This window comes from Rutilus rutilus (genome assembly GCF_951802725.1).
Source record: "Rutilus rutilus genome assembly, chromosome: 1".
NCBI classification, from domain to species: domain Eukaryota; kingdom Metazoa; phylum Chordata; class Actinopteri; order Cypriniformes; family Leuciscidae; genus Rutilus; species Rutilus rutilus.
The window spans coordinates 48161260-48187111 of record NC_140209.1 but is presented as its reverse complement, the minus strand read 5'-3'; the positions used below and the strand labels follow the sequence as shown (position 1 = coordinate 48187111).

The 25852-nt window shown below is 37.3% G+C and overlaps 1 protein-coding gene across 1 annotated transcript in view; it reads right to left on the bottom strand.

Annotated features, from left to right (window-relative positions):
- mrc2 (mannose receptor, C-type 2) overlaps positions 1-24156 on the bottom strand; it is a 36578-nt gene extending 12422 nt beyond the window's left edge. Inside the window, exons 1-12 of the mRNA XM_084420319.1 lie at positions 23835-24156; positions 12268-12705; positions 8384-8557; positions 8066-8230; positions 7772-7885; positions 6791-6934; positions 6326-6517; positions 5928-6082; positions 4309-4413; positions 1325-1440; positions 1062-1210; positions 710-927 (exon numbers count right to left, since the gene is read on the bottom strand). Coding sequence (XP_084276445.1) covers positions 710-927; positions 1062-1210; positions 1325-1440; positions 4309-4413; positions 5928-6082; positions 6326-6517; positions 6791-6934; positions 7772-7885; positions 8066-8230; positions 8384-8557; positions 12268-12705; positions 23835-23961 — 2097 coding nt within the window. The 5' untranslated portion in view covers positions 23962-24156. The remainder of the gene's footprint in view (positions 1-709; positions 928-1061; positions 1211-1324; positions 1441-4308; positions 4414-5927; positions 6083-6325; positions 6518-6790; positions 6935-7771; positions 7886-8065; positions 8231-8383; positions 8558-12267; positions 12706-23834) is intronic.
- Positions 24157-25852: the final 1696 nt, after the last annotated feature.

Below are 25852 nucleotides of genomic sequence, written 5' to 3'. Positions count from 1 at the left end.
TATGCTCAGTTTTTTAATTGAATGACAGGGATAATTCAACTCAAAATATTTGTGATTATTAATTGTGTGATAAATTTGTGGTCATTAATTGTGTCATTTTATTCCATGATAGGTTAAACAATTACTGTCAAAACAATTAATGCAGTCATCAAAAAGAGATTTTAATTTCAGCACCATGAAATATCCATGATTTGTTTGACTGCATTGTAAAGACTTTAGGTTAAATTAGAGACCAATCTGGGAAAATACATTTTTAAATTGTACTAACAGAAATGATATGACTTTGCAAGTCAAAGCACTTTTCACAATACACTTTGTTTCAAAGCAGCTTTACAGAAAATCATGATTATATTTAAATTTCTTCATGCTTTGTAGTTGCATTTAGCAGACCAGTGCTGGGCAATAATATAGTTTACATTTTGCAAAGATACAAGCAATCAAGCCGTTGAGATTTACTAATATATATTGCCCTATGTGAAGATAAAGCTTTTTATAAAGAGCTGGGTGATAATATAAACGATTTTGCAATTTAAAACCATCAGACTGTTTGATTTGCTATATTGTATATATCGCTTTATGTGAGCGAACTGTATAGACTAGATATAGATTTATATGTAGAATCTGCATCCAAATACAAATTCAGTTCAAAGCAGTTACAAGGCGTTTTCGTTTTCAATTTCAAAGTGGTGCACAGCTGTGACAGACACACCTTGTAGCAGTGGTGGAACGTATTGGTGCTTTTCCATCCTGATGGGCATGACCCTGTCAGGGAGGGCGTAGGCTGAGGAGCAGGAGGGCTGGGGATGAAAGAAGTGTCCTGATTCTGTTTGCAAATGTATTTGGAGCGGACGCTGGCACAGTCCTTCACCTCCCACAGACCCATGGCCTGACCTGTCACCATCACCACACAGCCTCCCTTCATCCGTGCTGCACATCAAGCAGGTTCATGATTAGCATTTTTATGGTTTAGTACCAAATGATAAAAGGAATGATATACAGACACAAGCTATTCAGGCGCACACATGCTCATCTCATAAATACGGTCGTGTGTGTTTCTGTACCTGGTTCGTCTCTGTTCCAGTTGGTGTATGTGAGCTCGTCTCCCGTTATCCAGTGGAAGGGGCCGGTGCTATTCTCATTATACAGGCCGAGCCAGAACTGATCAACAGACCGTCCAAACACCAGGCTGCTCACAAAGGCCTGCTCAAACCTTGAAACACACACACGAGGACCTCATAAGTTACGCTATCATTTGGTGATTTCAGGAAAAAGCACACAAGCTGAATACAAATCCAGTCCATGTTGCAAGGCTTGTGTCCAGTACCTGTTATTAATAATGGCGAGCGTAGCATTGTTGCTAGCGCACATTCCTTTTGCATCACTAAAGGGTAGAGATTCTTCTCCAACCTTGAAACAAGAAGGACTGTGCCATCTCCAACCCTGAGGAGATTCACCAGAGGAAAAGAGTTTGCAGGGTTATAATGCATTATATTATTCTTGCTTATAAATATTGCACTGATAGATGCTCCCGAACAGTTCAGCATATTTTTTTTTAACCTAGAGATTTTTAAATGTTTTATGTATCGATACACCAGAAAGAAAACCATTTGTGGGGGCATAATCTGGAAATTTGTTTGAAAATTATTTAAATTGTTTGCATTTAATTTGTCTAATTAAATGCATGCCCACCAGCACAAACTAGCATAAACCAGTCTGGACTAGCAAGGAATTAGACCATACTGATCTAAGCTGGTTCTGTTCGTAGGTGAATTTGACCTGTGGCAAAATTAATAAAGCCCCCCATCCCCCTCCCACATGCACACACACATGTGTTTCACTATATTAGTGAGGACATTGCATAGACTTCCATTGTTTTTATATCAGATTAATGATATTTTATTTTGCCTAACCCGACCCCCCTACCCCTAAATTACCCTAACCAATTACAGAAACATGTGCAAAACACTAGATTTAAATAGAAATGGCCGATTTATAAGCCTTTTAACTAGTGAGGACCAGTAAAATGTCTTCACACATCTGTTGTCATAATATTTCACTATAAGTGAGGACATTTGGGCTTCACAAGTATAGCCAAACTCGTACACACAAAGACACACGTACACATACAGACACCCACATTTTAAGGAATGTATCTAAATGACACGTCAGCACTTGGCAAGAGGCGGTAACTTGACCTGTCGGCCGGCTGTCTGTTTAAGACATAACTGAGAGACAGATGTGTTCTCTCATTGTCTGACAATGACAAACTCACAATGACTTTAATAAACATTACATTCTCTAACTAGATTTGCATCTGCAGAAAGTGCTTGCTAAGCAGCAAAAGAATAGTTTGAATGCCTTATAAACTGATTGCAATTTGTAAAGCTCTATACAGGAAGAACGTGGAAGAGATATTAACAATAATATGCAATGTAGATATGATTTCAAAAGTTTGGGGTGGGTAGGATTTTTAAAAATCATTTGAAAGAAGTCTCTAATGTTCACCAAGGCTGCATTTATTTGATAAAAAAAGTTGTATTATTACAACTTAAAATAACTGTTTTCTTTTTTAATATTATCACGTTTAGGTGAGAACTGTACGCTCTGTTCAGTTCAGTTCTTTGTCTGGTGTTGTCTGTGTTAAGCTTGGTTTATGTAACTCCTGTGTTGCTCTCCTGTGCCAGAGTGTTTTGTTTTATTTAGTTCAATAAAGTAAGACAGCTGCTAATTATACATCCTCTACTTGTCTCATTGTGAAACCAACCATGGCAGATTATTCCTGTGATGTCAAAGCTGAATTTTCAGCATCATTACTCCAGTCTTCAGTGTCACATGATCCTTCAGAAATCATTCCAATATGATGATTTGCTGCTTAAGAAACATTTGTTATCATTATCAATGTTAAAAACAGTTGCGCTATGTAATTTTTTGTGGAAATACTAATAATTATTTTCAGAATTCTTTGATGAATAGAACGTTTGAAAGAACAGCATTTATTTGAGATAAATCTTTTGTAACATTATACTGTAAATCTCTTTACTGTCACTATTGAGGAATTTAATGCAACTTCCTGAATAAAAGTATTAACTTAAAACTATTAAAAGTCTTTAAATGGTAGCGCAAATAAATCAGTCAATCATAATAAACCAATCAATATCAGTATGCAAATATTGTGCTAATAGAATTGCTGACGGTTAGATTTTAATCAGTGTAAGTCAAAAATTGCTGAAATGATCTACAAAATGAAGTTTAAATGGGACTGGAGTCCCAAAAGTTAATTTGTGGAGTAGAAACATAAAAAGTCAAATTAAAAAAATACTGGAAAGCACTGTAATTATATGAAATTGACGAGGCACACATCACATTTACTAATGCTCCAGTGTGATTAAAACAACCCCCAATCCTAAATATTCAACTGGAACAAACAACCATCCATTTGTGCTACGGATATGAATGATATCTCAAATTGTGCGGCTTACTGAAGGAATGTGAAGAAAAATTTAAGAAAGACTTTTTTTTTGCCCGGTGGATGAACAGGTGAAAAAAAATCCCACAGACCTACATTAAAGGAGGGGCCTGAGTCATATCTCTGGAGCAGAACATCACAGTGAAACCACCCAGAACTGCATAGCAAGCATCATACTAAAAACCAATCAGGAACACTTTTATAACCAAAGAGCAGCGCCCTGGTTTTGCATGTGCAAGAAAAGAAGAGAAAGAAGTAACTTAGGCAAACAGTCTAGTAACCTCTGAACTCTGAGGGTCACAGGGTCACAGTTCTTATTTAACAGATGCCTATTACCAGGGTCACAGCAAGATAACTGCAATAATGCACACACTCATTCAAAACAAAGGGGTTTCATGCAGAGAGACCTGAATGAAATGGGTGGAGGGGTGACAGACAGAATTTTGCCGATGTATGCATATTTTGTGTCTGTGAGTGCAACTTGGTCCATGACCTCAAACTTTTTTGAAAACAGTTATGAGTTGCGAAGACTAGCGTGTGTGAGTCAGACTTTTCTGTTTATTGTATGCTTGTGGCAGGTCTGGGTCTACTGACCACATCTGGAGTTTTAAGAGCATGACACAGCAGCGACTGTGAATAGAGGCTTTATGCAGAGAGAAAGAGGGCAACAGAAAGTATGTAGAGGGGGGGAGATCCAGCTAAACAGAAGAAACAAACAGAAGACTGCAGGAGCTGCAGAGAACAAAACAAGAACGTATAATTACGGGGTTAAAACAAATGAAAAGGGAAGAATGACACAGACGAATGGGAGACGGAAGGAAAAAGGCAACAGAGTGATTTACCCGTTTGCAGCCGTGGTCCTCTATCCGGTCGTCAGCCTTCTGAGCCGGTTTCTTACAGATCGAGGGCAGCGAGTAATTACATGGGCTATCGTTCCAGCGGCCCTCCTACAAACACACACATACTGTATAATGAGGGGTTATCGTTATAAAACTGCTGTAAATTTAGCCTTTTAGGACCGCTGTCTTAATCATGAGTTTAAGAAAAACAGATTCATATCCATTAGCATCAGTCAGACAGTTCTAAAAAGGATAAGGTTTGAAAAAACATTACATTAACACACTGTACCTTTAACTGAAACCTTTTTACCTTTAAAGGGATATTTCACCGCTGGAAAGATGAATGTGTATTTAAATCGGGTCATTTATGTAGTAGAAATGTGAAATTATTTTAGAAGTTGGTGCCTTCTAGACTGAGAAAAGCCAGAAAATGTATTTTTGGCTCATGTGGATGAAAGACAACAACTCCCAGAATGCACTTGCTTCGCTGCCCAGCCACGCCTACCGGTTACAGAGGGCAGTATCGGAAAGAAATGATACAACTAGTCGACTCGAAACTGAAAAGACGCCGTTTTATCGTGAGATCCCACCCCCTATGGGCGGGTTGAAAACATGCGGAACGAGCTCCTCCTACTGGCTGTAGTCTCTAGCCTCTGGCCAAAACAGCCTCAGATGACGCAAAATGACGATCTTTGCGTCATCGGAGGGTTTTTTCCAGACACGCAATACAGAAATCTCTCGTCTCAGGGGGAAATGCTGAGATTAACAAATCTTAATGCTAATCGGTGAAGTATCACTTTAATTGAATCCCAAAACATACCTGCCAAGAACCCTTCTGTCTATTTCATCCAAAAATTACATTTTGTAATATTTTATTTTTATAACATTTTTAAATTACAATTAAGCTCTTTCTACATTACCATGATTTTTTTATGCATTTGAAAGAATTCTCTTACGCTCACCAAGACTGAAATCATTCTGATATGCTGCCCAGATAACATTTGTTATTATTATCAATGTGTAAAACAGTTGGATTAATTTTTTTCAGGATTCTTTAATGAATAGAAAGTTCAAAAGAACAGCATTTATTTGAAACAAAAACTTTTGTAACATTATAAATGTCTTTACTGTCACTGTTGATCAAATTAATGCATCCTTGCTGAATAAAAGTATTAATTTATTGAAATTCTTTTCAAAATAAAAAATCTTACTGACCCCAAACTTTTTAACGCTAGTACACAAAAGCTTTCTATTTCAGATAAATGCCGTTCTTTGGAACTTTCTATTCATTAAAGTATCCAGAAAAAAAAGAATTGTGCACAACTGTTTTCAACATTGATAATAATCAGAAATGTTTCTTGAGCAGCAAATCATCATATTAGAATGATTTCTGAAGGATCATGTGACACTGAAGACTGGAGTTATGATGATGAAAATTCAGCTTTGTCGTCACAGAATTAAATTACATTTTTAAATATATTCAAATAGAAAACAGTGGATCAAATAAATGCAGCCTTGGTGAGCAGAAGAGACTACGTTTACATAAAAAAAATCTTACCGATCTAAAAGTTTTAAACAATACAGTGTGTAAATAAACACAACATATAGTAATATGTACTCACAGGACCCCAGATGGTAACACAATCCTCGTTAACGCTTCGGAAATTGTTGGGTTCAAACGGATGCCAGTAAGTAAAGATGACTGGAGTGCGATCCGTCCATTCAAAGTTCATCTGCATAGCTGTATCATGTAGACCAATCCACAACTCCTCTATGTCTAAGAGACAGGAAGAGAGAGAGTCTGAAACATCATGGAGATTGTGCCAAATTATATAAAATATAATTGCTTTTTTATTATCATTATTATATATTTTATATTTAATGTATTATCTTAAAATTAGCCAAATTTAGTGAGGTTCATGCTCAACAAAAAGAAAAGGCAATTTCTTGTTTTCACTAAAAAGACTGATAAAGAAAATGTTCTCTGTATATTTATAAATGGGCATTAGCATGCCTATACCTTTCTTCATATGCTTAGTGATAAATTCGAGCTCTGGGAGGGTGTGAATGCTAACAAGGTTAGCCTCCATCTTCTGACATATTTTGTGGGCGGAGCTCCAGTCCAGGTTGTCTGAGTTCAGCCTATAGCAGCCCGCCTGGAAGTTCTGCCAGCCTACATCACACTGGTACCGCCCATCATCTGCCCAGGAGTCTGTTTCACAAACAGACACAGGTGAAATCTTCGCAAACAAAACAGACTTTCAGCTAGATCAGCAGAATCCAAACTCTAAGGCATGCAAAAAAGCATGCAATTTTGGGTCAAGATACTTAAATTACATGGCTGGGCAAGACAAGGTTTACCTATGAAATAAATCAAATCGTATTTAATCATTTAAAGTGTAAGTGTAAGCAGTGGTAACATTGCTCTGTACATTTATATGTGAACCACAAGCCACAAATGTGCATTCACACACTGCACACATACCTGTGGTGAAGGGGTCGAGTGTGGCGTTCGGTCGTTTCTTGCAAATGTAAGGCAGAGCTACTGAACAGTCCCGGTTGTGCCAGCGACCCTGGGCATCGGTGCTGATCACTCCGCAGTTGTCCTCCTCGTCATAGCTTGGCATTTCTACAACACAAACACAAGCACACATGAGATAATAACACAAACTCCCGAATAGAAATGCAAATGAGCTCCTACATATCCTCTGTTCCAAATAAAATAAGATCTACTAAGAACTGTAAAGAGAGCAGAACAATGCAGAAAAAAGTCTTAAAGTAAAATATTGTTTCATATGTAAGAAAAATATATAGTCAGCTGGTTGGTCATTATCAGAGGTCTAATAATGACCTGCTGACTGTACATTATCCTACTTATTACATGGCTTTATATATATTATAAATAAATTCACTACTGTTTAAAAGTTTGGGGTTGGTAAGATGTTTTTAATGTTTTCAAAACCGCATTAATTTAATTAAAAATACAGCAAAAACAATAATATAACATTGTGAAATATTGTTACAATTTAAAATAAACTGTTTTCTATTTAAAATATTTTAAAATGTAATTTATTCCTGTGATGTCAAAGCATCATTACTCCAGTCTTCAGTGTCACATGATCCTTCAGAAATCATTCTAATACGATAATTAAGGTGCTCAAGAATCATTTCTTTTTATTTGTTTTTATCATTGATTTTAGTTTAAATAATGTAATTACTACAAGTGAGAAGAAACTGTAAAGTGCTACAAAAGACATGAAACTACCACATAAACTAGATGTAGCTAAACTTAAACAGTGTAGCTGTCATTATCTGAAAATATTTGACTGCAGAATGCTTCAATTGTCCAGAATCACATATTAGACAGAGCCATGTGATAAATTAATAGTTGCTACCATTTTTAATAGCTAAAGTTCTACTAATTCAGTGTCAGGGTGGGTGTGTTTATATGAGGGTGTGGTCTCACCTGTTTCCCAGTTTAGGTATTTGAGAGGGGCGGAGTCAGCCCACTGCCAGCCACCATTGAGATCCAAGTCATTCAGTCCCATCCACAGGGTGGCGCTGTACCCAGTTATCAATCCTACGGAACACACACACTTTATAAACACATTCCACAGAGTTTAAAACAAAAGTGAGAGAAGCAATTTTGGGTCTTGTTTTTCTGCATTTACCAGAATCATTTCATTTTAATCTCTTTCCAAACCAAATCATTTCATTAATGTAATGAATGTAATCGCGTTTATTTCCCTCCGTCTCTCACCGTTGATATAGATTTGTTCCTCAACTTTAGTGATGCTGAGCAGGTCTGCTCCCTGCTGTTGGCAGCTGGTTCGTGCTTCACTCCAAGACAGCGTGGCCTGAAAGTTAAACTGGTAACAGTTATCCATCAAAGGGTTTATGTCCCAAAATGTCTCACAGTCGGCACCTTTGGAAAGAGAGAGGGATGCATTTTAGTGAGCAGGAATGTGTACAGTTGTCTCACATTCCCGCTGCCAGACTAAAACAGTGAAAGAATGTCCTGAATTTAACAGGTCAGGTCTGTTAATGACGTGAACAGGATTCAGCTGAATTCACTCACTCTTTACTGGGCAGAAGCCCCAGCGTTGGTCCTTTCCGTAATCATGGGTCGTGGCACACCAGTGAAAACCATCTTCCCTGCCCACACTGGTGCAGCTGTGGAACCACTGGCCATCATACAGGAAGGGAAAGTAGCATGGGCTGCCGTGAGAGTTTCCTTGGATGGTGTAGATTTCTATGGAGAAGAAGAGACAGAGAAACACAGGAACCCTTACTCCAGAGAGCACTCGTGATTCATAGGGTAGACAGATATAAATATAAAGCTTGAATGTACAAACGTCTGCCAAATGAATAAATGTAAATGTAGAAGAGGAGAGGGAAGGTTTTATCATGAAGAACATAACAGCCGTACTATATTTTATTGAGGTCTATTGATTTTATGCAAGTTTTAGTATCAATAATCCATTCCACCATATAGAAGTTATCCCAGAAGTAACTTGCTGCTATGTTAATTTTACCTGCCAGTCATGGGTGACAAATGTGAGACTATGTGGCCAGACATAACTGTTAAAATAGGTTCCAATACCACTAAAAACTGGCACTGTCATACCCACATTTAGACAGACAGACAGACAGACAGACAGACAGACAGACAGACAGATAGATAGATAGATAGATAGATAGATAGATAGATAGATAGATAGATAGATAGATAGATAGATAGATAGATAGATAGATAGATAGATAGATAGATAGATAGACAGATAGATAGATAGATAGATAGATAGACAGATAGATAGATAGATAGATAGATAGATAGATAGACAGACAGACAGACAAGACAGACTGATGCAGTGCAATATTTGATACTTAATAGTCAGTTCATGTCTATGTGAAACTTCTGACTCTCTTCCTGAACTCTTAACCCGCCCCTCTCCTTCCCTCTTTGCATTTTCACACTTTCTTCTTCTCAGTTGCCCTCTGTTGGAATGCAGTTGTTACTATAGAAACCCCTGGGCATTCTGTCTGACTGTACAGATTAGCTCTCAGTCAACAAAGAGAAAAGAGAGAGAGAGAGAGAGAGAGAGAGAGAGAGAGTGAGAGAGAGAGAGAGAGAGAGAGAGAGAGAGAGAGAGAGAGAGAGAGAGAGAGAGAGAGAGAGAGAGAGAGAGAGAGAGAGAGAGAAAGAGAGAGAAAGAGAGAGAGAGGAGACGTGAGAGAGAGAGGAGACGTGAGAGAGATGAGTTACTAAGACAAAATGAAGATAACTTCAAAGGAAAAACAGTGAACACATTTTAGACTGGAGAGAGAATGTGTAGTTGTGTTACAGTTCTACCGCTGCTGCAGTTCAGAGATGTGGAAAAGTAGGACACTCAATAAAAACAGATATTCACTTCCAAAAACTTGACTCTCAGTGGAACTTTCAGAACGTACACAGTTTCATTCTTGTGTACACAAACACACACACACACACTTAAACACAAAAACAGCTCTCTGTTGGCATATGTCTGTAGCAACTTTCTGTCAAGAACGACCCGGCACAGCACTGAGACCAAGAAACACAGAGGTGAGAGGAAAGACAAGGAATCTGTGCTGTGTGTGAAGTGTCTGCTTCTGAAGGACTTTAACAGTTCCAGTTTACATCAAGTTACCATTCCACTTAATGATTCTGGGTCCTAAACAATTCCATAGACAATTCAAGGTTTTTTTTTTTTTAAGACCACCAATAAATACATATGTACACTAAACTAAACAAAACAAAAATTAACAATTAAGCTCCATCGACATGGGCAGAAGAAAGCAGACGCTCAAGACCCATTAACATAACCAAACGTCATGAAATTGTATAAATGTTGAAGGGGGTGGATTGGAATCCACTGCTGCTTCAATGTATATGTAATGAGTGATTATAATCAAGGTATTAATCAATATTTTTCCTTCTAAATATCAAATGAGTTGAATGACTTCTCTGGAGATTTTACTTTGTTATAGAAGTTACCAGTGTGATCACTGAAATGTTCTTTTCATGTATTCTTTAATATCTGTATTTGATATCTGAATGCAGTAACAGTGCTTGCTTATCCAGAAATGAAATAGGGACTTGTTTTGTGTTTGAGAAAGGTCTTCAACGTGTTAAAACAAACAGGGGTCATTGAAATCTATAGTTTAAGGGACCATTTCTCAGTTAAAGCCTATATTTTCCATTTAGACTGAAGTGTCCTCTCCTTGAGAGAAAGAACTTGTTATCTTGATGTTTTGAGACGAGACTCCTGTTTATAGTTAGAGCCTGGCCAAATCCAACCTTGGAACCGTGTTGGTCTGTGTGTTAGTCTTCTTGGTTACAGGTTAAGGAACCACTGGCATTATTGGAGATTGACTGAGTTGTTGTTTGGGACATGCTGGCGCCCACCAACCCAAATCTGCGACCTGGAAGGTCACGACGTGCCTGACTTCAGGGTCCGAGTGTCAGCTGCATAATCTACGGAGATATGCTTCAGTCTATCTGTATATGTGTGGAAAATTACTATGTTTATCTATTTCTTAGCCAATGAGAACCATTCAACCTGTAAGCAATGACGTAGCTTAGACCTTGGAAATGGTATAACTGCTGTGATCAGCTGTAAGCGGGGCGGCCTACGAACTCCTGTGTGAGTCTTGAAGCTGACGTCTGCTGATGAAACTGCAAACTATCTTCAGTAAATCTTTTCTTTAATTTATTATAATTCTTCTTTCAAACATCTGGTCCTTGGGTCCTAAACTGTTAACCCCTAACAATATAATGGCTCTTTAGCCTACTATAAAACCACAATACCTATCAGTAATGATATGACCTAAAAATACATGTAAAAACTACTGTTGGGTAATGAATGACTGTGATTTGAGATGTAAATGAGTCACTATGAGACAGATTGTCTGATGAGACGACTGGGCCTGTGTATACAACCACACGGCAGACTTTTTAATTGGCTTCTTGTTTGGTGAGTTGCTGATCCAAATTGGGAGTTGCCCTTTGCAACAAGTCCACACTCATGGATAAAATCCTAGTTTAACTATCACTGAAGTCCAAAAGATATGTGGCCTTAAAATGTCCAGACTACCTTCCCTTACCCTTTGTTTCTTTTTTAAATCATCTTCTAATTATTTATTTGTTCCACGACCTTTAATATATATATTTTCTAAAACACAATGTCCTAACCATGCGTGACAGCGACAATCAAAATCAAGTTTTTGTCCAAACCATCTGCGACAACAGGCAGGACATTTTGTTGATTGCTTGGTTTATTTGTCATGTTTGGTTGCTCCGCCCACGATGCAATCTCATTGGTCCAAAATCCTGCTCCACATAGCTGTACACTACTGTTCAAAAGTTTGGGGTGAGTAAGACTTTTATATTTTTTAAAGAAATTAATACTTACACATTAAATTGATGAAAATTGACAGTAAAGAGATTAATAATGTTACAAATTATTTCTATTTCAAATAAATGCTGCTTTTTGTTTTTACCTTTTTATGCATCAAAGAATCCAGATTTATTTATTTTTTTATCACAGATTCCACAAAAATGTTTATCAGCAAAAACTGTTTCCAACATTAATAGGAAATGTTTCTTGAGCAGCAAATCAGCATATTAGACTGATTTCAGAATGACACTGAAGACTGGAGTAATGATGCTGAAAATTAAACTTTATATCAAACAATTTAAAATATATTGAAATAAAAAAACAGTTATTCCAAATTCTAATAATATTTAGCAATATTACTGTTTTTACTGTATTTTTAATCAAATAAAAAAAAACCCAACTTTTGAATGATATTTTATATTAAACATCAAATATGTTCTGATTGGCTGTGATTTGTTTCAGTGTGGCCAGATAAATGACTGGTTAGGATATCGTGTAACTGTGAGAAAGAGAGTAAAGAAACAACAACATTTAATTTGCTGACCTCGGTACGACTTGGCGCAAAGGTCTTGATTGTCATCATAAACTCGCCACAGGAGCTTTTGGGAGGGGGGTCTTGCAGGCGGGACGGCGCCGTCCGAGACATTGCCGCTGTTGAGGAGTAATTTAGGGGAGTGCAAGTGAGTTTCAAGCGTCTCCAAGAACTTGCCGCAGCTCCAGGTCCAGCGCACTCGTGGAGGCTCGTAGTCGCACCGAAACGCGCCCAGTGGTGACTTGATGCCAGAAGTGCTCGTGTTGCCCACGGTGATGCCCAAGCAGAGGGAGGAGCCAATGTTGAAGAGCCGCCCCCTGGTTACCCACTTCCAAAGCTGGGCGTCACTCTTGCAGGAAGGGGAGAGGTACAGCATGTGATCTCGTACCCCCAAGCAGCCCTGCGCTCCCTCGTGGAAAAACGCAAAAGTGTCCGATTCATCCGTATGCGCTGTTGCAGAAAGAGAGAGAGAAGAGTTAGCCAGACATGTTGTAGAAGAGACATCTGATAACCCTGTAATTGTAAATATGGAAAGATCATTAACGCTTTGATGCCAAGCATAGACATTTACAGAGGTTTTTAATGATTTTACCCACCATTAAGCCAAATGACTGATCCGACAGAAGCCATTTCCGTCAAACTCTCAATGTCATGTGACCAAAACTGTTTTGGTCTCACAGCTATTTTCATAGTATATTATTACTGCAGTAGGATAAGCAAACCCCTTTTGATTCTCTTTCACCCACTCTTATGTTCAATAAAAACAAGTAGTTCACAGCCAACACAAGCAAAGCACAAATCCTGCTCAAACAATCCCACAGAAAGTTTTTATGTGCTTGAACTGGCCTCGATTGTAAAACACTGATTTAATTACAGGTGAAAAGTAATTGTTTGAGGGAAATCTGGAGTTTCAGGTTACAGTCTGTGTGTGTGTGTGTGTGGCTTCTGGGTTTGCTTTGATTTTCGAACACATCATATTTCTGACTGCAAATAGATAGTAATTAACAAAAACAAAACGAAAAAGTGCAACATAAACTGGCCTGAGAGAACGCAGACATTGGCAATATTCCTCTTTTGTGTGAACACACACATTTATCCCAGTTTCATCATAACTGAGAACGCTCCAGCACCCATAAGTGGTTTGTGGTATTCTGAAATGAGGAGGCAAAACAACCTCTCTGTGATTAGATTTATTTATTTTTCGTCCATAAAGAGGTATACGTTCAAAAGTTTTTTTTCAATGTTTTTGAAAGAAGTTAGTGCTCATCACAGCTGCATTTATTTGCTCAAAAATACAGTAAAACGGTAACATTATGAAATATTGTTACAATTTAAAATAACTGTTTTCTATTTGAATATATTTTAAAATGTAATTTATTCCAGTGATGTCAAAGCTGAATTTTCAGCATCATTACTCCAGTCTTCAGTGTCACATGATCCTTCAGAAATCATTCTGATATGCTGATTTGCTGCTTAATAAGCATTTCTTATTATTATCAATGCTGAAAAGAGTTGCTTAATATTTTTTGTTAAAATTTTTTCTGCTAAATAGAAAGTTAAAAAGAACAGCATTTATTTGAAATAGATGTAATAGATTATAAATGTGTTTATACTGTCCCTTTTGATCAGTTTAATGATGTTTTAATTGAATTTTAAAGGGTTAGTTCACCCAAATATGAAAATTCTGTCAGTAATTACTCTCCCTCATGTTGTTCCAACCCCGTAAGATCTTCGTTCATCTTCGGAACACAAATTAAGATATTTTTGATTAAATCTGAGCCTTGTCTCACTCCTTCATAGGCTTCTAGGTGACCGAAACTTGCTGGCCCAGAAAATGTATTAAAGAGATCGTTAATATAGTCCAAGTGACTCCAGTGGCTCAATCTTAAGTTTATAAAGCGACGAGAATACTTTTTGTGCGCAAAAACAACAAAAATAACGACTTTATTCCACTATTCATTTCCTTCTCTCTGGGCCTCGAGTCTTTTCACGTAGTGTTTTTGCGCAGCGCGTCTGTGTTGTGCGTCACACGCATCACACACATGACCAGCGTCGGCCAACAGTGAGCCTACGTGGTGACGTGCAACACAGACGCGCTGCTCAAAAACACTACGTGAAAAGACTCGAGGCCCAGATAGAAGGAAATGAATAGTGGAATAAAGTCGTTATTTTTGTTGTTTTTGCGCACAAAAAGTATTCGTCGCTTTATAAACTTAAGATTGAGCCACTGTAGTCACTTGGACTATATTAACGATCTCTTTAATAACTTTTCTGGGCCAGCAAGTTTCGGTCACCTAGAAGTCTATGAAAGAGTGATCCAGCTCTCAGATTTAATCAAAAAATATCTTAATTTGTGTTCCAAAGATGAACGAAGGTCTTACGGGGTTGGAACAACATGAGGGAGAGTAATTACTGACAGAATTTTCATTTTTGGGTGAACTAACCCTTTAATGCTGAATAAAAGTATTATTTATTTAAATAAAAACTTTGGAACAGTAGTGTATTTACATTGGACTAAAATCTATTACATTTATACTAATATATAAAATGGATATATCACATCAAAGTCTCATAGTCTCAAAGTGTATGTTAATAAACATTGTTACATTGACACGGCAACAAATATCTACTTACAGATCATGTACTTTTGATTCTGACATGACAGAAAGTGATGATATCCGATGATATTGAGCTGTTTCGATGATTTGTAGACCAGTTGCAAACATAATAGGTGGCATTATCCTGTTGACAATCAATCACTGATGTCAAACTTAACTTACTTGTGTCATTGAGTTTAATCTCATATTTCACAATTATTTGTTTTCATTTTGTACTGTCGATTATTTTCCTATTGAGGAGTAACTTCCTTTCCTTGCCTCCTTGGAAAAAAAGTGCCTGCCTGTCATAAATTATAGAGCTGCTGAACCGGATACTCACAATGCATTAAGAATAAAGAAATACATTGGTATTTGAGTATATATATGTGTGTTGTTTAGCGAGAGAAGGAAAAGGAAAAGAGATGGCTAGGAGGAGAGTCAAGTAGAAGGCAGAAGAGCCAAACCCGGCAGCGTTCCCGAAAGCCAGTCTGGTTTCTTTTTATACTTCCATTCTGCTCTCTCTTTATCTGTCTCTCTCGTGCTCCCTCTCATTCCTGCAGGGGGGAATGCAAGGTTACAACCACAACGTCAGAAAGAAAGAAAATCAGAGCAAATGAAAGATAGCCTGAAGAGATATCCGAGAGGAACAGCTGTGTTTCCAAACACAGTAGTTCTAAAGCCGGGGAATGGGAAATGGGATCACTCTAAAAACAAACAGGAACTTCTCTAAAAAACAGACCCTGGGAGACTTTCCGAATATCATCAACACTGTAAAAAAATTCTAACCTCCCTAACTCAACATCTAAATTTTTCAATTGGCCCAAGTGAAAATCTGTAAATTTAATTTTATAATCTTATAATTTTGTTATCAGTCACTAGAAAATTTTGAGTTAGGGAGGTTAGATTTTTTTTTTACAGTGAAGCAATGCTCTCAGACATATATTTCCATATAAGCATTCTGTAATTTAGATAAAAATATATAGATGTTTTTAAAGATAAACTTTTTTTTTTACCAGGCCCTGGCAACAGATAACCTATGGAAAAATCCTAGATCAAGTGTCTAACGAATGAGATGTAAAATAACAAGAGTTGAAAATGTGAACAAATCCAACTAGGACAATTCTTTCCCTGGGGTCCTGATTGCACTTATTAATGACATGCAATCCGTGACAAACCGGGAATAAAACAAGTCTTTCCCGTCTTCCTGCAGAAGAATTTGAGGGCACCATGTGATCTGAGCGAGTCATATAATTGGTGGAGGTGAGACCCTGGGGAGATCCTTCAGGAAGGAAGGAAGGTAAAAGACATGCGCGTTCACACAAACTTCAAAGCGTTTCTCTCCACTCCTGACAGATAAAGGGCAAAGCAGGCTCAGACATTTCTTGAGCATCATCTTAATGTCTTCACCACGACTCGGGGCTTTACTGCATGAGATGAGTAATTATGAGCGTTTGAATAAAGGCAACAAAAATGACAATGTTTGTAAATGATCACAAACTCTGATCAAATATTTTTGATGATCAGGTCAGGATCTACATTTCCAGGCTTTGTCTCAAACTAAATATGTAATTAAATTATAAAGTCAAGCTTACTCTGGTTCTTCTTAATGCAGAATAAAAATAAAATAAATGATAATAATAATAATAATAATAATAATTATAATCCTACTAATTTTCACATCAATAAGTAAAGTAATTTAAATATTAGTTAAATAAATAAATACTTAATTACTTAATAAATAATAATAATAAGTTTACTCTATTTTTTCTCATTGAGGGCCAAATTAAAATAAATAAAAATAAAAATAAAACATACTACTTAAACATTTTTATTTTAATAATATATAATAATAATAATCTTTCTCTCAGTGTAGGACAAATATAATGTAATGAATACAAATAAATAAATAAAATAGCAAAAGCAGCAGCACTTTTAGTAGTAAACAATGATAATAATAATAATAATAATAATAATGATACTTAAAACTGCAAATTCATAAAACAGAAAGCCTAAATCAAATAACCAAGAGCTATCGTCATCAATGTGCCCTTGAGAAAGGCAGGTTACTTGAAACAAGGTTGGATAAAAGCATCTGCTAAATGACTGCTTACTTCCAGAACTACTGCATAACAGAAAAACAGAAGAATAGCATGACAGCTGGCGCAGGATGTCACATGAGCAGCAGTCGTGCATGCCCTGCAGAGAGCATGCAGTGGTACAAAAAATGATTAAACATAAAAAAAGAATCTGTAAATCAGCAGTGGATGTGTGATTGAAGAGAGATGCATGGCTATGGATGATCTGTCTGAAGTACAGTTAGAGCACTGAGAGGCAGAACAGCATCCGTTAGAAGGTTTTCGGACAGTTATTGAGTAGGCTGACACGGCTTACAGGAAGAAACTCTTTTTTTCAAGCCTGTGGTTTTGGCACGAATGCTCCATAAAACCACCTTCTTCCATGGTGGAGATGAGAACATATCATGGCACGGATGCTGCCGCACAGCTAAATAAACTGTTTTTGCGATCACTGATTACATAATGCTGATGATGACATCGATAAGTCTAGTGTGGGCGAAAATGGTCTCTTCATCACAGTCTGTGGAATGTTCCCGATGAATTGTCTTCTTAAGGTTTAAAGTTGGTAAAAACAGATCTGATGCTAAACTTCCCATTTGAAACAGTTAAACACCAACTCGAAGCTGAAGGCTTAAAAACACAGGAGACATTGCTAAGATTATGATATTTCACCTCAGGCGACTGCCTGCCTAAGGAAGAATGTTGTTATCTTAGAAATTAATTAGCCATGTTCTGATTAGTGTTTGACCGATACTGGCTTTCTAATGTGCAGGGTGACTGATAATAATGTAATGCAATGTACTAAGGAAAAATAAGATGAACACAAAATTTTGTCCAAATTCAATGGAGACTTATTTTACATACTATTTACTCCAAAATTAATGGTTAATTGATCAAGAACTGATCACAATCAAATAAAAAAAACTGCTGATTTTTCAGACAAACTTGTTTAAAAAAAAAAAGAAAAAAAAAGTGATTCTATACTTTAACATATACTCCTATCGCCAACATCTTATAACTAGTCGATGCCTTCTGAATTTAGAGTGTAATCCCCATGACGGAATACAAAGGACACCACAAAATGGAAAAGGCAGAAGAAACAGGCACACATCGGGGGGGACTAAAGTTTGAGCGTGAGCTTAGTCATGTGGTGGTATGTGGTTTCCCCGAACCCTGATTCTAAGCTACCAAGACTAAACGTTTATTATTATGACAGATGTATTTTTGTTTCTCCCTTCCCCTTTTTGGAGGAGGGCAATGAGTTTGGGATGTAAAATGAGAGAGAGAGAGAGAGAGAGAGAGAGAGAGAGGTGGAGTTGGGGGAAGGAAGGTAACAAGCCAGCTGGGAGACAGGGAGGGGAGAAGGAGTGAGGGAGCAAAAGGAAGGGTGCAGAGAGAGGTCAGGGTTTTAGTTGATCCTTTTATTCTGTAAACACAGATGATTGACCAACACACAGGAAATTCCGGCCGGTATTTGTTTCTGAGCTCCCGTTACTGAGCCCTCAGTCAGAGCTCTGACCCGAGATCAAACCCCGACTGAGGCAGAAACAGGTCTAATATAAGAGTCTCCCCACAGGTTTGTACATGCATTGACACACAAAATTTAAAAAAGCATCAATAATGTAAAAAATAATAATAACAGTCAAATATTATTAACATTATATTTTTAGATTAAAAGTGTCAAAAAGCATGTCTAATAATTAATATATATACAGTACTGTGCAAAATTCTTAGGCATGTTAACACAAGTAAAAAATATGTATAAACCTTCCTGCAAAGATACAGTACTGTGAAAAGTACTGCCACTTGTGTTAAAATGCTGTAAAGTGAGAATGCTTTTAAAAATAAAATCATAAATTGAATTTATTTATGATTTAACTTCTATTAACGAATTCAAATCAATATTTGGTGTAACGACCCTTTGCGTTTAAAACGGCTTTTGTCCAGGTACACTTGCGCATAGTTTTTCAGGTAGCTTTGCAGGAAGGTTTCTTCAAGCATATATATATATATATATATATATATATATATATATACAGACCCTTTCCAAAAAATGGAAAAGTTTATTTATTTCCATAATTCCATTCAAAACGCTAAACTTCCATAGATTATAGATTCAGGGCCCACAACTTAAACGATTTCAAGTATTTAGTTGTTTATTTGTACATAATTTGGGCTTCCAGCTCATAAAACCCACGAAAACAGGATTTCAAAAAATTTGAATATTACATGAAATCACACAGTAATTACACAGTGATACCATGGTCATTGAACCAGGTGTTGGTTCTTTTGGCAGTGTGGGCAGGTGCAAATCCTGCTGGAAAATGAAGGAAGCATGAAGTGCTCTGAAAATGTCCTGGTAGACGGCTGCGTTGACTCTGGATTTAATAAAGCACAGTGGACCAAAGTCCTCTTTTCTGATGACGAGTGCAAATTTTGCATCTCATTTGGAAACCAAGGTCCCAGAGTCTGGAGGAAGAATGGAGAGGCACACAATCCAAGATGCTTGAAGTCCAGTGTGAAGTTTCCACAGTCTGTGCTGGTTTGGGGAGCCATGTCATCGGCTGGTGTTGGTCCACTGTGCTGTCCACTCAACGCAGCCGTCTACCAGGACATTTTCAGAGCACTTCATGCTTCCTTCAGCAGACAAGCTTTATGGAGATGCTGACTTCATTTTCCAGCAGGATTTGCACCTGCCCACACTGCCAAAATAACCAAAACCTGGTTCATTTCACCATAATGGATAATAAATCTAAAGCAGCTCTCAGAAAAGCATCAAATGTCAATGGTAGAAGATGCTATTTGTTTTCTATAATACCCGTTACCAAAATTTGGTTCCAAAAAGTTTTCAACTCCTAAATGTAGGCTATATAAAACAATAATTTATTAATTATTATTTTATTTTAAATATGTAAAATAATTGTAAGTTCTAAAATATTAAAATGTATCAATAAAACTACAAAATAAAAGAATATTTAAATTATTTAAATAAATGTAATATTTTAAGGACTAAAATATTAAAATTGATAAATAAAACTATTCACCACAATAAAATAAACATAAAAAGGTTAAATAAGTTCAATAGATTTTGTTCTGTGATTAGTCAAAAAGCTCCAGCCCAGAGGTGACACGAGCCAAAAATAACCATTTTAGGATCTAGGCTACAAGAGAGAATAAGAAAACTTGCAGCCTACTCATGCTAAGAATATTCATAATTCCATCTGCATCCTGCAACTCCTACAGCAATCTGCGCTGTCGGGTCTTCGGTGAGGCCATCCTTAAAAATATTTTGGTTTGCAGTAACAGCAAAAAAAAAGAAAAAAAGGGTCGGTAGGTCGGTCTATATTTTTTTATATATAAAACAAATAATATAAAAAAGTATATATTTTTTCATTTTTTAAAAAAAAAATCAGTGTCGGGTGACATTAGGTGACATTTTTCACATTTTTCTAAGGGCTGTTTACACCAGGCCACTTCATGCGTTTTCTCAGATCAGATTGCAATCTGATTTATCAAAACGATTCCATTTACACCTGGTTACATAGGCTAAATGTGTGTTTTTTTGCGGATATAAATCCGATCTTCAATTATGCTATATGTAGATTTAATGGAGTGCACGTCACCGAAAGCAACAGTTATGACTAGCAGTACATTATTTATCATCAGCTAAAATTTCTGAATCAAAGCCCGCAATAAGAGAAAGCGGAAACAGCCCTGGTAAGATCATTTCGTTTCTTTACATTTAATGATGATGATGATGATTGTGTGTTAAGCGTCAGCGACTTACTTTCACTTTGATTTGCGATAGTTTGCACGTTGATGCTCAGCTTCTCATCTGCGGCAATGCGTGTTGCAGTAGCGTCGTCATATCTGACTAAAACATGACATATAGCCTATAACACGCTCTCGCATGTTTATTTTTTAATAAACTATATTCAACAACATATAAAAATGAAATAATCTTTAGAGTAAAGCCGCAGCCATCATTACCAAGCGCGAACCATTGACAGTGAATGAAACGAAGCAAACTTAGCTTGCAGGCAGTAGTGTGACATGCGTTAACGGTTAACCAATGGTGTAAACATAATCATAGATGACGCGCCACGGGGTTTTATTTAAAAGAAAGAACGTAGCTTATGTTTGTATGTAGGTCTAGGCAATTTATATTCACAATACTTAATAACTAATATTATTTTATTGCATTTGTATTAGTTGTTTGAAGAGTTAAAAAAAATCTGTCGGTCTTAACGCAAGTTTACAACCGGCAAGTCGGTCGGACTGAAAGGGAAAAAAAATAAATAATTGGGTCGGTACTAAATTGACAGGGTCGGTCGGGTTACGGCAAACAAGAATATTTTTAAGGATGGCCTGACGCATTTTAGCTTGTTTAACAACACTGCTCTGTTCTTTAGAAGAAAGAAAAATTTCCCTGACACAGAGGTGCAAAACCCTATTCTGTGTCTGCTGGACTGTGAAGTTGAGAGAAGCCCTAAAAAGTATACAAGACCTCCGAGACGCAGACAGCCCTCGGCTGCGGCTCGTTATTGTGTAACCGGATATTTAGGGCACATCTGCTTACGGGGTGAGAATCAAGCGCTTGAGAACACAGGTTAACGGAGCAGTGAGAAACCAAGAACATGCTTCTGCAAACAAGCCCACTAAAGTTGCGCTATAAAACATAAAAGCAGTGCCTAATGGTGTTGCGTCTGTGAACGAATCAGTTTTCTGAACAAATCGAATCGTTATTTTCAGGCACTGACTAGTTCAGAGAATCGCCGTTTTGAAACCAGTGCATTTCAGCCTTTAATGACTGAGTATGAGCAAACAGCATTAGAGTTTGGGCTCTAAAGGAGCTTGTTGGTCTAACTGAACGAGTCAAATGTTGGACTTATTTGGACTCTTTTGGCTTTTAAAGGGGTCATCGGATGCCCATTTTCCACAAGCTGGTATGATTCTTTAGGGTCTTCATATAAAGTTTGTAACATACTTTGGTTAAAATTCCACAATGGTTGTGTAAAACAACACCCTTTTTACGTCCTCAAAAACAGCTCTGTTCACAGCGACCCGTTTCGGTGCATGTCTCTTTAAATGATAATGAGCAACTGCTTACCCCACCCCTCTCTCCCATGGGGCGTGTCGACACAAGTGTAGGGTGCTTCTCAATATCCTCCCTCTGTCCTCCATCCTATGACCCTTAAAGGGTAAGTCTCGCCAAAATGCAACCTAGTGTCTTTTTGTTAATCTACCCGAGGCAAACTTTCGTTTAAAAGCATAATTAGAATGGAAACGCCACTTGTTAGTTTGAACGTATTTTTGTTTTCGGTCAAATTGCCTCTTGAATGGGAGTGCTAGGGGCACTACAGTGATAGCATCAAAAAAAAGTAAAACACTAAGAAGGCTCGACACAACATGAAACTTTGCTCGAAGTATCACCAGGGGCTCTACACATGAACTCGAGCATTGAAAACATTGTTTGTGTACACAGAGTTTACTAAAAAGAAAGATTTTGAACTACTCGCTGTAGCTGTGTCCGCCGGCATTTCGACAGTCAAAAATAGTCGATCTCCGAATACGAATGAACTGACTCTGAATTTTAGTATTGCTTCTTATATGAGTATCCTTTTTCAAATACAAGGTCAATATTGATTTTCACAAACGACAAAACAACAAATTATCCGTGAATTTATATGGAACTAAAGCTTTAGGAGCTTTCCATCTTTACTCTCCTCCCTGTTACGTTGCATTCGGAGATCGACTATTTTTGACTGCCAAAATGCCGGCGGACTTTTAAACATGCTTTTTAAATGGCACTTGACTTTCGGTAACAGGTCTGAGAAAACATGCGTCTATCTTCTGCTTAGAAACCTTGTAAATAAAGTATCCTGAGATTGACCAATACACATTTAGTGGTAGTAGATTCAGTGTTGAAAAAAGATAAAAAATAATGTTACAATGAGCAAATGTCACCCAATCGTTGGAATGGCCCTAATACGGGACAGTCCGTCAGTGGTTGTGGGCGGAGCATGAGCAATACGACATCATATTGCTCAGAAAATCCAAACGACTTAATTATTTAGAGCGTTTAGGCTTTTTGAGGATTAAAAAAAAAAGGAGTGAATGTTTTTTTTCATTGTATGGTGGTTGTGTCCACACACTGCAAAGACACATTTATATGCAAACACCATATAAAAGTGAATTTTGCATCCGATGACCCCTTTTAGAAGATACTCGTTTGTGAAGGAAATGAAGCGAACCAAGTCTTACAGACCTATCTATAGTTTGATTATGCCAAGCAGTGTACAAAATTAAGGAAAATTACAGCTATTGTTTGTTGTCAGTTTTAGAGAAATACTTATGATGCTTAAATGTCATTTCTAGAGTTTCTTCTTTATAGTATATCCATGAAATTTTTGATAAAGAATGTAAAATATTTTCAATCCTGAGCGACTTTTTTAACGAATCAGTTGAGTAAACAATTCAGCGACTCAAACAACACACAAAAGGATATTCTCTTGTCGCCACCTACTGGTGTAACTATGCAACCTGAAGAAAGCGTCAATAAACGAACCAGTTAATGAATCTCTTAGTAAATCGATTTAAATGATTCGAATAACTGGAATGAATCAATATCCACACCATCAGCGCTCGCACTCCCCCTCCCCCTGTTCTCTCTTCCTCTTTTCACATCTGGTTCCACTCAGAGTTTGGACCTTCGTGGCATTCCTTCACATCAGTGCACCCGAAGCCAACATTACACAACAGCACCCCAAATAAAACCAAGGCTCATTATTAGTTATTTCTAATTCACAAAACACATCAACAATCACGAAAACAAAGAAGTCAGGGGGGGGGAAAAAATGCAAAAGGCATTGGGGAAAAAAGTGATAATAGCGTGAATATTTCCTACCTGAGTGCACGGTGGTGCTTCGCTCCAGGCTTAATACTAGAAATAAATATAAAGTGCATCTGCAAACATTTATCCACGCGCGACTCCAACAGCCGTCCCGGTGCCCGCCACCGTGCTGAAGATGCATACCGGCGGAGAGGTGAAACGGAGAGAAACACGACTGTTTTCCCCCCTTCCCTTTGAAACAGAAGCAGGGCTTGTGAAGGACAGACGGTCTTTGAGAGTGTGAGTGTCGCTGTGTGCGTGGACTGTGATGAGTTCGGAGTGAATGAGCGGGGCAGACCGTTCACTTTCACTGCACACGCACACACTCACACGTCCCAAGAAAATGAAGTGGAAGAGGCGGAGAAATAAGTTTGAATGACTACCCGACACCCGGGTTAAGTGTCCAGGACTGGGAATTTAGCAGACTTTCTTAACACTTTGCTCTCAGGCAACAAAAACACGACATTGTTCATTCTTTGTAATAGCCTACATGGAAGACTAGCTTTAGCCTACTTGGGGAAAGAAATAGCGTTCTTGGAAGTCTCCTGTGACAAAAAGCAAACGTGCTACCTATTTTCTGCACATGAAGTTAGACAAAGACTTAATGCATTGCAGACCAACAGTATTCATATTAATTCAAGTAAAAAATGCATATGAAAATATCGGACGCTCTCCACGAATAGTGTACAGGGCCTAAAACCAAATGGTCAGTGGAATGAAGTGCTTAACCATGAGGTTAACCTAAATTGTAATATTAACAATTTTATTGATAACACTTTATTTTACAGTGTCCTTGTTACATATGTTACATGTACTTACCATAGCAATAACAGTAAATTATGCATAATTACATGCAACGTTAGTAGGCCTCAACCAAATCCTAATCCTACCCTAACCCTATAGTAAGTACATGTAGTTGCTTAATTTACTCAGTACTTAAATATATAATTACACTGTAACAATGACACCTTAAAATAAAGTTTAATTATGCATTTAAGTACTGTGTAATAATAAACATGTACTTAGGCCTACTACAGGGTTAGGATTTGTTTGGTTAAGGGGTAGTTTTATGGTTTTATTTATAGTTATTACAGTAACTACATGTAACACGTGTAACAAGGAGACTGTAAAATAAAGTGTTTCCATTTTTCTATTTATTTTGCAACCCCGTTATCAAAATCTGATAGTTTAAAAAGTTTTAAACGCCAATAGGGCTATAGAAAATAAATAAATAAACATGGCAGAATAGATAACCGGCTTGCAAACTGAGCGTTACATAATGTATTTGGTCACTAAAACTAGCTAATTAAAATAAAAGCACAAATAACTTAACATTAGTTTAAGATTATATTGTGTTATTTCAGTCAAGAGGATCAAGACCTGAAGGTGACAATGGTCAAAATCACCATTTTAGGTGATACAAGGGGGGAGGGGGGAATGTAACTTTTCACGGAAATTTATGTTAATGTTATAATTTTATGCTAATGTTAGATACGTTTATACAATAATAGTTAATCAAAAATATGATCAAACAAGTAACAAGCCAAAAACATTTTAAAGCATTAGAGGATTTTCTCCAACATTTTAAATGACTTGAATGACTTCTTTATGCTTATGAGATTTATTCAATTGCAGATTAAGAATTACATGTCTGTTTACTGGAATGTGCTCTCTCCAGGTTTTTGAGAGAGGCACCCAACACGTGTAAAAACATATTTAATCTTCTTGCCAAGACACCCGAGGTCACTGGGGTCTCTTCAGTCGGCCGCCTATACGTGACCAATTCTTAGCTAAAGCACTTACTTCACTTTTCAAATCAGAGAATGACGACGAATATTGTCTGAACGTCTCACTGAGAGAAAAAAAAACATGTTTTGGGGGCGTTTCCTGTTTAGAGCAAGAGCTCGACCAACTCCAACCTCCGAGAAGCTGTGTATCTGTGTGTGTGCGCGCGTTTCTGGTACCATTTTGTACAGGACCTGATGTTCATGAGGTGAACTGACACGCAGGGAATGACCATCTGACAGACAAAC